A 14,163-nucleotide genomic window follows, 5' to 3' on the forward strand; every position below is an offset into this window, starting at 1 on the left:
CGGCGGAAGCGGGGGGGGGGGGAGCTGTTTCTCGGCGCGTGTGGAAGGAGAAGCGTCGGCCATGTCGGGGTCGGCGGGATCCGGCGGGACGGGCGGCTCGGCTCGGAAGCGGCTGATGAAGGAGGAAGACATGACGAAGGTGGAGTTCGAGACGAGCGAGGAGGTGGACGTGACGCCCACCTTCGACACCATGGGGCTGCGGGAGGACCTGCTGCGCGGCATCTACGCCTACGGTGCGGGGGGAACGGGGGGGGGGGGGCGGTTGGGCCCGGCTGTGGGGCGGCTGCGGCCTTCCGGGGCTGCCCCCGCGGCCGCTGAGGGGAACGGCCGCTCTCCGCAGGTTTTGAGAAGCCGTCGGCCATCCAGCAGCGAGCCATCAAGCAGATCATCAAAGGGAGAGACGTGATCGCCCAGTAAGTGAGGCTGGAGTGGGATGGGGGGGTGGCTGGAAGCGAGATCGGTCACCCGCGGGCCCTGCGTGGCAGGGTTGGGGAAACCACGTCACGGGCGACGCGGGGTGGAGTTGGCTGGCTTGCCCGTAACGGTTGCGAGTGGTCAAAGTTGGTTAGGTTTTCGGTGTGCCACGGTGGTAAAAGATTCAGACAAGATGTTGTGTGTTCTCAGCGAACGGGGCTCTGAGAGTCTGGGGAATGTTCTCCAGCAAAGCCAGAGAAGTATAGAGACAACTGCAGTCTCAATCAAGGGGAAAAGCAAGCAGAAGAAAGTCTGTTATGTCTCTAGAGACAAAGAAGGATATGCATCCCACTGAAAAAAAAAAATCCTTCCTAGCTTACTAGTGGGAATTGCTAGCCTTCCAAATTGTATTGGCTTATCTACCGTCTACTTTAAAAGAAAAAAAAAAAAATACGTCAGACAAATTGCAGGAAATTAAAATGCTGGTCTGATTAGGAGTAAACATGCCAGAACTGGGAACCTTGCAAGGGAGTGCTCTGTCCCTGATAATGCAGTTCTCAGAGCTGCTCGTCTGCAGTTCACGCTGCTGTGGTCGTAACAAAACTTTTGTCCGATACACTGTTGGCAACGTTGGATTTCTTTGTGATGAAGGAGTGGCAAAGAGCAGAGGAGTGGAATATATTGAAATTGCTTATATTGTTTGTCCAGTCATCGAGAATATTCACCAAACATCTGTTTCTCAGGTCACAGTCGGGAACAGGGAAGACAGCAACGTTCTCCATCTCTGTACTGCAGTGTCTGGATATACAGGTAATTTCATAGCACGTGCTAAAAACTGTTTTTAACTAAGTTGGTAGAGTCTTCATTGTAAAAGCCTTCTTTTTTACAGTGAATAAATGAAGCTGTACATTGAAGTCTTTTAATTATGGGCAGTGAACCTCAGACAAATTTCTGACTGAAAATTCCACCAGACCCTACTCTGTAACAATTTAACTGTTAGGCCCACCCCAGCAAAATAAGTTCAGATAAAGTCTTGTAATTTATAAAGTTGGCTTTAACAGCTGACCTCTTTCACGTATGAGAGGGCTAAATGAATCTCTCAGCAGGCAGAATTGTTCTCAAACAGTCCTAACAGCATCACCAACCTCTCTGAACAGTTGGCGCACGTTGCACAGAATCAGACCGAGATTTTTGACTGGCAAATGTTTGCTTTTGTTCTAGTCAGGGGTATCGTGTCCATCCAGTTGTTTTTTAAGAATAACTTGAGTGCGTATATGCTGTTGAATAAAATGACTATTTCCTGTGGGCCAATACCCTCTTAAATAAAGCTTAGATTGTTATTTATCTTTTGTGTTGTTATGCCTGGGGGTGTAAAAATAAATGTTGCGTGTTCTAAATGAAAAGGTCAGCATTTTGCTCCATTTCCATAAAGGGCTCAGTTATTTTTCAAACGTGACACTTTAAAACATTATCTTGGAATCTTTGTGCAATGGAAGGCTTTTATCTGAACTCAACAATCGGAAATTGAAGTGATTTAAGTTTGTTTCTGTTGCTTTGCAAGAAAAGTATGCACTTTTATAACTGTTTTCAGAAATCAGGTTGGAATGAAAAATGAGCTACCAAAGAACTGCTTTAGTGTCATCTTGTCAAAAGTAACTTAAGAAGCTGTTACTGTGTAAATGCTTTCTAGGTGTACTGACCCTTGCAAACACTAGATTTTAGCACAAAATTATATGATTAATCCTTCGGCTGTGACATTTCAAAGTACTGTGGGATCCATCATCTCTGTTACGCTTGGGTATCTGCCCTGTGATTAACTGCTGTGTAACCACCTGTTTTAATCAGGTTCGTGAAACCCAGGCACTGATCTTGGCACCAACTCGGGAGCTGGCTGTACAGATTCAGAAGGTAGGAGCGTTTAAATCGTGGTCTGTAAAGCACTTACAAGGCCTGGGGCCAGTTCTCGGGTGTTCCTCAGCAGAGCTCAAAGCACAGTGTCTGCTCACTCTTTCTGTTCCTGAAAGGAGTAAGAAATTCCGACAAAGGGCTGTTTTGCTCATCTGCATTATATCCATTCTTGTTTACATGACCAAATTGTTTAGCAGTCTAAGATTTTACGTATTCCTAACTGAATATTTAAGGGCAGCACTTTTAAAGCAGTTGTGATCCCTGGGGAAGTCAGTTCCCAGTGTTTGAAAGCCTGCTGTTGAGATTTGGGTAACAGACATTAAAAACCCCCTCTAACTCCTTGTGCTTACATCTACTTAAATAAAACACTGTATGGCTGTGCAGACCTGCATCTCTTCACAAATACAAACTTCACGTGAGCTCCGTTAATTAAGCCATTCCTTTCTATCAACACAGGGTCTTCTTGCTCTGGGAGACTACATGAATGTCCAGTGTCACGCCTGCATCGGAGGGACCAACGTGGGTGAAGATATCCGAAAACTGGATTATGGGCAGCATGTTGTTGCTGGCACTCCAGGCCGTGTGTTTGGTAAGGAGATGTGGGAGGCTACATCACCTCCAGCTTCAGACCTGAGTTGAGCCGTGGGAACCTTTCTGCAATTTCTGTGTGCTTAGATTTGGAATAGCATGAAAATTACATTTATTGTGACGCCATTAATGTGAGGTATAACTTGGTAACAACTTACTGTAGTAATATGGGGAAAAGACTAGAGAGAAATCAGTGGGGATAGTATTTGGATTTTCTCTGTTTATATTTTGCTTTTCGTAGTTGAAGTGTTTCTTTATATGGTGTCATGGGAACAAAGAACATTTTTTTTAAGGAGAAAATACTACAATCCCAGGAAATATGTCAGAATCTTGGAGGAGATAGGAGCTGGGTCTACTTGAATGTCGAAGTTAGGTCCACATTTTCTGTGTACTGGCCATCACTCTCTCTCTGTTAAATCAGGTGCACTTGCAGCTGGTACTTAATTGGTTTCATTGCATGAAGATTTTAGATTTTTATATTTACTAGTCATGGCAGTTACCACAGTGGTAGCGTTGGCCTTCAAGCTCACATCTTCTGGATCTCGGAGAAGCAGGCAGCACTTGCTTGCACAAGCAGCTGCCACTGGGAGAACATGGAGCTAGTCTCCACAAGCATTAAAAAAAAAAAAAGACAAAATTAGCAGCTGCTGAACTGGGCTGGCTTTGAACAGCATACTAATAGCAAATCCTTTTCTATCGCATTCTTAAGGGATTCCACAAAGCCACGTGCTCTTTCAGACAGGATGTGGATTCGCCCAAGTCTGTTGATGAAAAGTTCACGCAGTGTTTTTTCGCGTTTGTCACCTGCAGCTGCAGTGGGAGGCTGGGTCACCTGTCCTGGGCAGTTAGCAAGCAGCGCCCTGCAGCTGGGACTCGGAGAGCTTCCCTGCAGTCCGTGCTCCCTCAGCCAGGCTGCAGAGCCAAGCCCCCCTGTGTTGCAGGGTGCTGTGGGCGTGCTCTCCGGCCCTTGGATGTGCTTTCCATCCCCAGCCCCCAGTCTCTGTTGGCAAAAGGGAAAGTGCCAGTCCCTCCTCCACTTAAATGCCCTGACAGGGCCTGGCAGCAGTGTAGGGTCGCTTGCTCTGAGAGCCTTTTCCTCTTACAAAGGGAAATCTTACAGATATGATTCGTCGGCGAAGCTTAAGGACTCGTGCCATCAAAATGCTGGTTTTGGATGAAGCAGATGAAATGCTCAATAAAGGTAAAATATACATCTCCCTTTTACTTCCTTCCTTCTTACCTCTTTGAGATTCCAGGGTGTCCGAGCCGGCAGTCCCGCTTCTAAAATAAGTTGGTTTTGCCAAAGTGAAGTGAATTACAGGCTGTGATAGGTTTAACTACTTAATATCCCTTGTCTGTTTTAGTTACAGTATCCTTTTCGATAGTTACAAATTCTTGAGCACTGCCTTTCATGCTTTGCTGTCTGCCACAGCCACATTGTAACAGGTTTGGGAAAATGAGAGAGAGATGAGCAGTATGGGACACTGGTTTTGAGTTACTGGTCACCCCTTAACACTCATGTCCTAGCATAGGCTCAATACTGAATTCCAGGTCAAATTCAGAAGGAGCGGGATATTTGGGAGAAAGATGTGCAAACTGTCCTGTGCTACTCGATTTGCTTTTCAGGTTTTAAGGAGCAGATTTACGATGTGTACAGGTACTTGCCCCCAGCTACACAGGTGGTTCTGATCAGCGCCACTTTGCCTCATGAAATTCTGGAGATGACCAACAAATTCATGACAGATCCCATTCGCATTTTGGTGAAACGGTGAGTGAGTTTCCTTGGAAAGAACACGACCTCTGTGAGTTGGTCCAGCCCTAGGCCATTTCACAGTATTAACGGGTTTAAATGGGCAGTCTCTCTCACATTCCTTCTCACCACTGCAGTTTGCCTAGGTGTTTGCAGACATCCTCACATCCTGTTTTCCAGCAGAGGCCAATTCATCTCTCTGACTTTATCCTTGTCCAGTTCTGTTTGCTGCTGCTCAGCCTGACTGCCCCCCACCCCCTCATCCTCCCTGTGTATAGCAGTCTCTTCTCCTGGAAATCCATTTTTCACACCTACCCAATTCCTGTGCTTCTCCAGAGGATATTTGTAGGCCTCCTTCATTCTTTTTCTGTTACATTGCAAGCCAGAAAAGCCTTTAGCTGACTGATCCTGAATGCCCTCGGAGGTGTAGCTTGTGTCTGGTGGTGTCACAGGTCCTCGTGCACTGGAACTCAGCAAGAGGAGTAAGAGTAGGCAGCCTGGCAGGAGGGGCCTCCCTCTTGCCTGATCTCTTACACTGCCCCATTTACCTTTCTTCAGTCTCTCTTGTCAAGAAGCTGGAATGCAAAAGCGATGAGAACAGACATGTTTAGCTTTGAAGCTGTCTGTCCAGAGTAGAGAGGGTACCCCAGTTCTAGTCTCTGTTTCCTGGGTCACGTTCGAGGCCTTTAGAGCCAACAGCTTCTCCAGGGACTTTCTAGAATAACTTGGACTCGTGTGTAGACCCAGCAATCCGCAGCACGCAGGGGAGGTGTGATCTCTGCTGAAGCACACCCAGCCCTTCTGACTGCGTTGTAGGTATTCATCTACCCGTGCTGTGCTATAGCTGTTCCTCTTCCCTACAGTGATGAGTTGACCCTCGAAGGAATCAAGCAGTTTTTTGTGGCTGTGGAGAGGGAAGAATGGAAGTTTGACACCTTGTGTGATCTCTACGACACGCTCACAATCACCCAGGCTGTCATCTTCTGTAACACCAAGAGAAAGGTACAGCAGCCATCAGATGGGCACGTTACTTTCTGAGGGTGGCTCAGAGGAGAGTGCTGGGACAAACCCCGTTAAGAGGACTCGTCGTTTCCCCATTTGGGAATGGTGTAGCAAGAACAGAGGTTAAATATTTGTCTTTGGGATGGGCCTAGCTTTAACAACTGGTTACAGGCAGACCTGATGTTGTTGTCGGGAATTGCCTTTTTAGAGAAGTAGAACTGATTGGGTAAGAGCGTGTTTATTCTTCTAATTACTTACAATCCCTGAAACAAAATCTCACTTTTTTAGTAAACGCCTGTAATTCCTTGTTTTCTGGGGCTGGTGGAGCCCTGTATCATATAGCCCATGATCTGTAATGATTATTTACTTCAGTTAGCTCCGGAATGCCTGTTAAAGTGTGTCTCAGTCCTCACGAGCCTATGTCTGCAAACATTCTCCAAGCACAACTAGTGCATTTGGCTGTCCTGAGCAAAGAGCTAACGCGAGCTGCTTGGCTGTATGAACAGGTAGACTGGCTCACAGAGAAGATGAGAGAGGCCAACTTCACCGTTTCATCCATGCACGGGGACATGCCACAAAAGGAGAGAGAGTCCATCATGAAAGAGTTCAGATCTGGTGCAAGGTAAAGGCCTTAAACAGCGTTGCTTACAGCATCTCTACGTCAAGGCAGGATTTTTTTTCTAGCATCGGAAGGGAACGGGCCTCAGAAATCCATAATACCTCTCCCCTCTGAAGGCCTTTTTCCACTCAAGTTAGGAAGAGCTACGCTTCCCATCTATCCCCCTGTGGTGTCACAGCCTTAGGAGATTGCCACTTGCCAAGGAGGGGCTGTTTATACTTCCAGGCATAGAATTAGTCTGGTTTATTTTGCTGAAGAGTTCGGGAGTTGCTGTATTTAAAATAAGGAAGAAAAATATTTGGGCTCTGTATTTTAAACTCTTAGGAGCGTCGTATTCTTCCTGAAAGATCAAAGCTGCCTTGGTGCTGTCTGCCTTCACTGCAGTTTGGTGATGCTGCACCTATCAGCTTGCTTTGCAGCAAAAGTGTGGCTGCTACAGTGTGCTGTGGGCAGGGAGAGGCGCGGAATAGCAGGGGATGCCCCGTGCTGGAGACTGGAGAGTAGGACTTGGCTCTCACACCCGCCTCCTCAGTTGGGTGGAACAGCTGTAATGGTCTTGTTCTCTTTGCAGCCGAGTCCTTATTTCAACAGATGTTTGGGCTAGAGGCCTGGATGTGCCCCAGGTGTCCCTGATCATTAACTACGACCTACCCAACAACAGAGAACTCTACATACACAGGTCAGCTCAGCCTTCGGAGGGGGGAGCACGGCTGGATCGCCCTTCCCCGAGGTGGCTCCATCCCTTCTTTCCTTCTGCCTCCGCAGAATCGGCCGCTCGGGCAGATACGGCCGAAAAGGCGTAGCGATCAACTTTGTGAAGAACGACGACATCCGCATCTTACGAGACATCGAGCAGTACTACTCCACCCAGATAGACGAGATGCCCATGAACGGTGAGTGCTGGCCAGCCCCAGCAGGGCTGCTGCCCCCCCTCCCGGTTGGGAACTGGTGAGCTGCGTCGGGAGGAGAAATGCCACATGCTTGGTTTTGGCCACACGCCTCCTTCCCAAGCCCGACATCTTACACTGCCCCACTTACCTTTCTTCAGTCTCTCTTGTCAAGAAGCTGGAATGTAAAAGCGATGAGAACAGACGTGTTTAGCTTTGAAGCTGTCTGTCCAGAGTAGAGAGGGTACCCCCAGTTCTAGTCTCTGTTTCCTGGGTCACGTTCGAGGCCTTTAGAGCCAACAGCTTCTCCAGGGACTTTCTAGAATAACTTGGACTCGTGTGTAGACCCAGTTGCTTCCCCTGGGGAATAACCTGGGAACAGCAGGAGGGCGGGGCGGCAGCTCTCCGCACGCTCTGCACATACTCACATTCTCTCATTTTCTCTCACTCCAGTTGCTGATCTTATCTGAAGGTCCGTGTTTACTGAAGACTATTTGGTAACCTCCATAATGCTGGTTTGGACCGACATCCTTCTAACGTGTTTCTGGTTTTATGTTCTTAAGTTGAGCTGCACTTGGGAGCTTGTGTAAATAATGTCTTTATTCCCACCCATGTTTTTCAGTAAAAAAGGAAGTTTTACCATAATCTGTGTTGAGTTACTACCTTGGCTTACAGTAACAGGCAGGGTTTTGAGATGCTGCCGTGCTTGGCTAGCACAATTGAAAAAACATCAGACACTCAGTATATCCAGGCTCATGGAAGGCAGGGCTTCCTCTTCTCCACCCTTTCATTATTGCTGGGCCGTGTGGGCTGGGTTTCTGTGGTGCAGGGTTTTGGCAGAGGGGAGGGGGCTGCAGTGGTGGCCCCCTGGGAGAAGCTTCTGGAAGCTCCCCCGGCTCCAAGTCGGTCCCACCTCTGGCCAATTAGTGGCTGAACTAGTTAGCGACGGTGGTTGTGCCTCTGCGATAACGTGTTTAAGAAGGGGAACCTGGGAGGGGGTTGGGACTGGTGAGGAGGAGTTGGGAGAAGGACGAACACCCCGGGCAGTGGAAGGAAGGAGAAGGAAGGGGGGGAGGTGTGTCAGAGCACAGACCCCCCCCTGTATCCCGTGGGGAGACGGCAGGGCCACCCCCCTGCCACCCGTGGAGGTCCACGGTGGAGCAGAGGCCGACCTGCAGCCTGTGGAACCGGCCCCAGCTCTCGGTGTTTGGAAGGAAGCAAGAAAAAAAAAAAACATTCTTCACAGAAATGAGACTGAGAACCAGAAGAAACAAAACGGTGGACGAACCCAGGCAAGAGAAAGCTGGTGGAGCCAATGCCTCCAGCTCTGGGTGGCTCGCCTCCTCTTCCTCGCCATCACCTGGGCAGTAATGAACGTTTTTGCTCAGCTCCCCCTCTCTTCGGGGAGCCCCCAGGGAATTCAGTCCATCGGCCAGCCAGGCTGGGGGGCTGGATGCCCAGGGACCACCCCAGCAGTGCGGCCCAAAGCCCCCCCGGCCTGCAACGGCTGCAGCCCGGCGCAGCAGCGGCCAAACATCTCATTGCAGGACGGTGGCAAATCCAGCCCTGAGGACCCCCCAAACCACACCAAAAGTGCATTAACTCCCCCCAGGAAGCCGCCTTTTTTTTTTTGTTGTTGTTGTTGTTGGAGTGGGGTGAGAAGGGGCCTCCAGAGTTCTCCCACCCCCCCCGGTTTTTACGATAGGAAGGCAGGGCGCGCACTGGGGAGCAGAGGAGACCCCGGCTTCTGCTTCAATCAGAGCGAGCTGCCCCCGGGGAAAAGCAGCCTTTGCTGGCTAGCAGGGCTGAGGACACGCTAGTCCAACCCCGCGGAGGGTGAGTAACATCCCTACCTGTGACAGGGGAGCCAGCGAGGATTTGCAGAGGGAACCAGTGCTGTAACCACAGTCGCCTGCGAGAGAATCCTTCCAGGACTGCCCGAGGGGCTGGAAGCCCCAAGTGCTGTTGGTCTGGAGGAAAACCGAGTAGCCCTCGTCCTCCAGCAGTGGCGTAGCTGCAGAAAGCAGAGAGAAATCCGTTTTGTGCTGGCAAAGGGAGAACAAGCCACGTATTCCTCGGAGGTGGGATGCGTCCGTCCTGCAACTAAGGGAAAGCTGATAAAAGAAACCATCAACGGAGCGGTGCCAGCCTGCCACCGGCGAGGTTGGGCAGCGAAACGAACCCAAAAGAGAGGTTTGCAACTGCAGCCAGCTCCAGCTTTGGATGGGGGCATTCCCTCCTAAGCCACCGCAAGTCAAAAAAGCATCTTTTAGAGTGAGAAATTCAGGCAGGACTGAATGCCTGCCTAAAGCCCATTTCCAGCCGGATTTCCAGCAGCACCAGCCCTCCCTTGCCTCTTCAGACTGAAGCCCAGGCTTTTTTTTTTGGTTTTTTTTTTTTAAACATGCTCTGTTTAGAAGCATCCAGGACTTACCTATCCCTCCACTGCCACCTCCCTGTCGCTGAAATGCCATTTTCAAGGCTGCCCAGTGTCGCGTCCCGTTTGGCTAATGAAAGCAAATGCTGAAGGTCTCCTCCGGTGCCTCGCATCAAATTCAGCTGTTCTGCAGTCACACTACATCTTCCACCCTAAACACACCTCTAGCTGCACTGCTGAGCCCACCCGAGCTTCTGCACTCAGTTTCTGGAAGTAACGTTTCCCTCATTTCTTTACCCCCCCCCCCCCCCAAAAAAAAACTCTGTAGCCTCCAGACATCAACAAAGTCAGGCCAGGCCCATTTTCCTCCCATCCGACTCAAAACAAATCTCCAGTTGCAGCTGTTGTCACTGGCCGCAGAAAATTATTGTAGCCACAGCCACTTTCCTTTTAAATTCTCATTTAATAAAAGATGGAGAGAAAGGGCAGTTACGCTCCCCCGGGGGGGAAGGAGAGCACGAGGTGTTAAAGGTTTCGGTTTTGAAATGCCACTTAAGAAACTTTTTCCAGCGCTGCCTCTTCCCTTGCCTGCACAGGTCCGAGGGTCTTTGCTCACACCCAGCAAACGTCCCCAGGCCAGGCTGGCTGTGCAGTAATCTCTCTGGCTTCACTGAGAGGTCAGGATTCACAAGAGAGCATTCCTTTCAAGCCAAACAAGTCCCATAGTAAAAACACTTGGGAGTACGTTTTGCTGATGTTTTTCCTATGCAAAAGCTCTCTAATTTCCTACCTAAATTTGCTCATTGCCAGCTTATACCCAATAGGTTCCCTTTCAATGCTTTCGTGTAGCTCAACACATTGGGTTTGCGTCCTGGTATTTACTTCTGAGATTCAAGAACACCAAAAAAAAAAAATACCCCAGATCCTGCCCCAGCATGTGCTACACAATGGGGAGCTATTTTGCAATTTCTGTCCTACAAAGGGCGTCCTCTTCCAGGCCTTCGGCAGCGCCCCTGTGAATTTGCTTCAGATTAACCTTTCCTGAACACGTGGGCTTCGACTAATCCAAACTCTTCCAGGCGAAGGCTTCCTAGTACTCCAGGGAGCTTTGAAAACCACCAGCCCCATCAGAAACACTTCGTGTCGTGCTGTCCTAAGATCCCACCAAGTTACTAACTCACTTTTATTTCCCTTGGGGTAATAAACCCAGAGCTCCCCTCTTCCCTGGCGTTTCTTACTGACGAGCTCCCAGACTTAACAGCCAGAAATCGCTGCTGCGACATAAATCACCCAAAAAGCTACGAGGCTTTCAGATTAGGAGAAGTTAGACCACAAGACATCCCCACAAGGCATCGCCGCTCTGTGAGCCGTTCGGAGGAAAACAAAGCAAATACTCACCCCATCCCACCCGGGGAGACAAATCTGCGTCCTGCTCTGCTGGTCGCAGCCTCCCCCCAGCCAAGGCAGCAGCACATCGCAGCGCAGGCGCGTGCACAAAACCAGCACTTCCACCTGAACGGGGGCATCTCCATTTTCCCCCGGCAGAACAGACTTCTTCTGAAGGAGGAGATTCAAATTTCAGATCGCTTTTTTAATTTGCCAAGGCCAGATGGGGCTGTTACAAGCCTCCCGGTATATTCTGAGGTGCATAACGAAACATAGGTACCTAACAGAAGTGCGAGATTGATGCTCCCACAGACAGAACCCACAGAGACCTCCTCGCTTCTGCTACAGCCACCCGTGCTGCTGGCCACGAGTCCTGCCAGCCTGCTACTTGCACTCAGTGGGCTTGGGATGGGTCCGGGATCTGGAAAAGCTGAAAATGTTTCTCCCTTGGCTGTCTGTCCCCACATGGATTATGTGAAACGGCTCCTTCTAACTCCAGCTGCTGTTGGTTGATTTGAAGGATGGTAAATAAATCAAGTAGGAAACATTCAGTTCATTGTCTGTGCTCCTCGACTGTTTTCCTACTATCATGAGAAAAAAAAAAAAAAAAGGACTGAACTGTGAACTGACCATATAGTCAGACCTAAAGGTCTGGATCCCGAAGACCGTCGCGTGTGGGGTAAGTCTGCTAACAGCACTTACACCACACACGCTTCTCACCCCACGTCACTGCAGAGAAGACACCCGGACACATCCTCCCTGGAGACAAGTGTTCCTGCTGCACCCTTTGCTCAGAAAGATGCTGCCAGCCTTGCTGGGAAGCCAGCACTGGAGCCGAGTGGAGGTGTTAGAGCCGCTGGGGTTCAGGGGCTGATATTCAGAGTGCCCCAGCAGGTCCCCGTCTCCCTGACGGCCTCACCCCGAGCCGCCCCCACCCCCTTCCCCATTGGCCCCAGCTCTGCATTTAAGCTTAGGTGGGAGGAGAAGGGAGAAAAGGGAGAAGGTCCCCCAGTCTCTGTTTAAATCTTTCAATTATAGCGTTTATTTCATGCTGAGGATAATCCTCTATCACATCCTTCCTTACTTGTTGCCCATTAGTATCCAATTCTCTTTCCCATCTCCACACTGGTTTTATATCCACAAATTAATCTGAGGAACCAGCCTCATCAGAACCTTTGGAATCCCAGATATCTCCACCCCATCTGCCAGGATCCCACCGTACCCCTGCTTCTGTGATCACAGAATGCAATCTCCTATGATTCACTCGTCCCCTTCGCTTCTTACACTGTGCAACCCTTCCTGCAGCTCATCCAGCTACAGCCTGATGAGTGTCCAATTTATCAGCGAGCAACTCATTTCGGCACTGCCACGTTACGATTTGATTCTGCCAATCCCACATCGGTCGCTCCATGTGGGAGCGCTCTAAAAACAGTTTTTCTTTCTGTCGGTGCTGTTTCCGATAGGCTGTTAACAAAACCCATCCCCGTCTTCCTGAACCCACAATTGCTGTTTCGATAGCCAATTTTTGGATGCGTTTTAATACATCCAGTGGTTCAGCTTCTTTTAACCGACTTTCCCGCTGTTCACATGGTCCTTAGCCCACTCGAGAGCCAGTGAACTGTAGGGAAGGTCTTCCCACCTGGGAAGTTCAGACGGAGCTGATTCATTACGTTTAGATTTTTAAAATGACATTTTGTTCTGATCCTGTCCGTGACACCACATTTGTTTTGCCAATGGACGGGGTTAACACAAAGGACACAGACACCAAGCTAAAGAAACAGGCTTATTTTACTTTAGTTTAAAGCAGCAGAAAGAATAAGCAAGGTAACGCACCTAGTCATTAATACATAAAGCTAGCTATAGTGATTAAGAAAGATCCATCACCAGTTGCCCTCCTACTTTACCATCACCCCGCCCCGTGCACCAGCTGGGGAGCCCCGTCCCAGCGAAGGATCCGAGAGCCTTTCCCAGAAATTGGGCAGTCCCACGCAGGGCGTCCGCTCGTAGGTGAGGTCTGCGTCTGTGCTGGGAGAGGGTCTGGCTTTTATACAGTTTAATAAAGAAATCCGTATGAGAAAATGCACAGGGGACATCTGGTAGATTGAGTTGCCTCATTCAGGCACGTCCAGATCTGGCCAGGATCCGGGCACATCCGAGGAGTTCCTGGTTTAATTTACATTTAAGATTTGTAGTTCCTTCCTGATGCTTACCCATCGTTTTCAGGGGTTGGTCCCAGGGTCACTTTTCATGCTGAGAAGATGCTGGTTGCTGGTTCACTCAGAAGACAACTCTGGCTCGAGGCCCGCGGTTTAGGCCTTTTTATTTCAGTTTAGGTGAAGCCACATCTCACAGCCCAACAGAGACAAGGCTGCGGCAGCTCCCCGCCCCCACGTCCAACCAGCATGTATTCCATGCAGGCACACAGACAAGGACAAAAGAGGAGTATAAATACTACAGAAACACTCCATTCACACAAACCCAAGCAGCACCGATAGCCTCACCCTGTTTCTCTGGTTGGCTGATCAATGACTGAGGATGATTCTTGCTCCGTGATCAAGAATCAGTGCTGAAGAATTGCTAGTGGGAAATACATGTGTGTGTGTGTGTGTGTGTGCTGCCAGTCCCCCAGCAGATGGGCAGTGGACTCCTGGATGTCAGTGTCCCCAGATGCCCGCACCTGGACGCACGAGCCTTCAGGGTCCTCGATGCAGACCTACACCAGGGGCAGAAGGGGAGTTGGGGGAAAGGAAAACCGTGGGGAAGGCAAAAGAAGGCAGGAAGACGGGCAGGTAGCACAGCTGGAGCTAGTGTACGTATCTTTGCAAGTGCAAACTCACCTGACTGTACATAAATTACATTTACATATTGTGATTTAGGGAAATGGATGCTCAGCAGAAGTAAGGGAGGTAGAAGGGATAGTAGGTAGGGAATGAAAGGGATCTGGGTAATCGTGCTGCATAATCTTATCCGCCAACAGAATCAACCAGCTTTACCTGGGTGGAGAGGCCACCTTAGCCTGGGAGAGAAAAATTTATGTGTGAACAATAAATAGCCAAATGCCTCATCATCCAATTAGTGATGCGGAGGAGTGGATGAATGAGGGTCCCGTTCTTGCTATGCAGTGAAACCACCGGCAGGAGAACGGGCTTGAAGGAATCAGCAGGGAAAGGCGACGCTGTGGAGCGAGACTCTAGTCTGGCGCTGCAAAGAGGCATCAGAGGTGTAGAATAAT

The 14,163-nt window shown here is 49.5% G+C and overlaps 1 protein-coding gene across 1 annotated transcript; it reads left to right on the forward strand.

Annotated features, from left to right (window-relative positions):
- The first annotated feature begins 10 nt into the window (after positions 1-10).
- On the forward strand, positions 11-7,813 carry EIF4A3 (eukaryotic translation initiation factor 4A3). The gene is made up of 12 exons (XM_042789713.1): positions 11-233; positions 341-413; positions 1,158-1,224; positions 2,260-2,322; positions 2,779-2,911; positions 4,031-4,111; positions 4,537-4,678; positions 5,524-5,662; positions 6,169-6,284; positions 6,853-6,960; positions 7,047-7,174; positions 7,622-7,813. The coding sequence occupies exons 1-12, from the start codon at positions 62-64 to the stop codon at positions 7,636-7,638; spliced, it is 1,239 nt and encodes a 412-aa protein (XP_042645647.1). The 5' UTR covers positions 11-61; the 3' UTR covers positions 7,639-7,813.
- Positions 7,814-14,163: the final 6,350 nt, after the last annotated feature.

Source organism: Tyto alba, unplaced genomic scaffold, assembly GCF_018691265.1.
Source record: "Tyto alba isolate M040663 unplaced genomic scaffold, T.alba_DEE_v4.0 Super-Scaffold_16, whole genome shotgun sequence".
NCBI lineage: Eukaryota > Metazoa > Chordata > Aves > Strigiformes > Tytonidae > Tyto > Tyto alba.

Coding starts and splice junctions, on each gene's coding strand:
- EIF4A3 (XM_042789713.1), top strand. CDS start 62: ATGTCGGGGTCGGCGGGATCCGGCGGGACGGGCGGCTCGGCTCGGAAG. Junction 414..1,157: donor GGGAGAGACGTGATCGCCCA/GTAAGTGAGGCT, acceptor TCTGTTTCTCAG/GTCACAGTCGGGAACAGGGA. Junction 6,285..6,852: donor GAGTTCAGATCTGGTGCAAG/GTAAAGGCCTTA, acceptor TTCTCTTTGCAG/CCGAGTCCTTATTTCAACAG.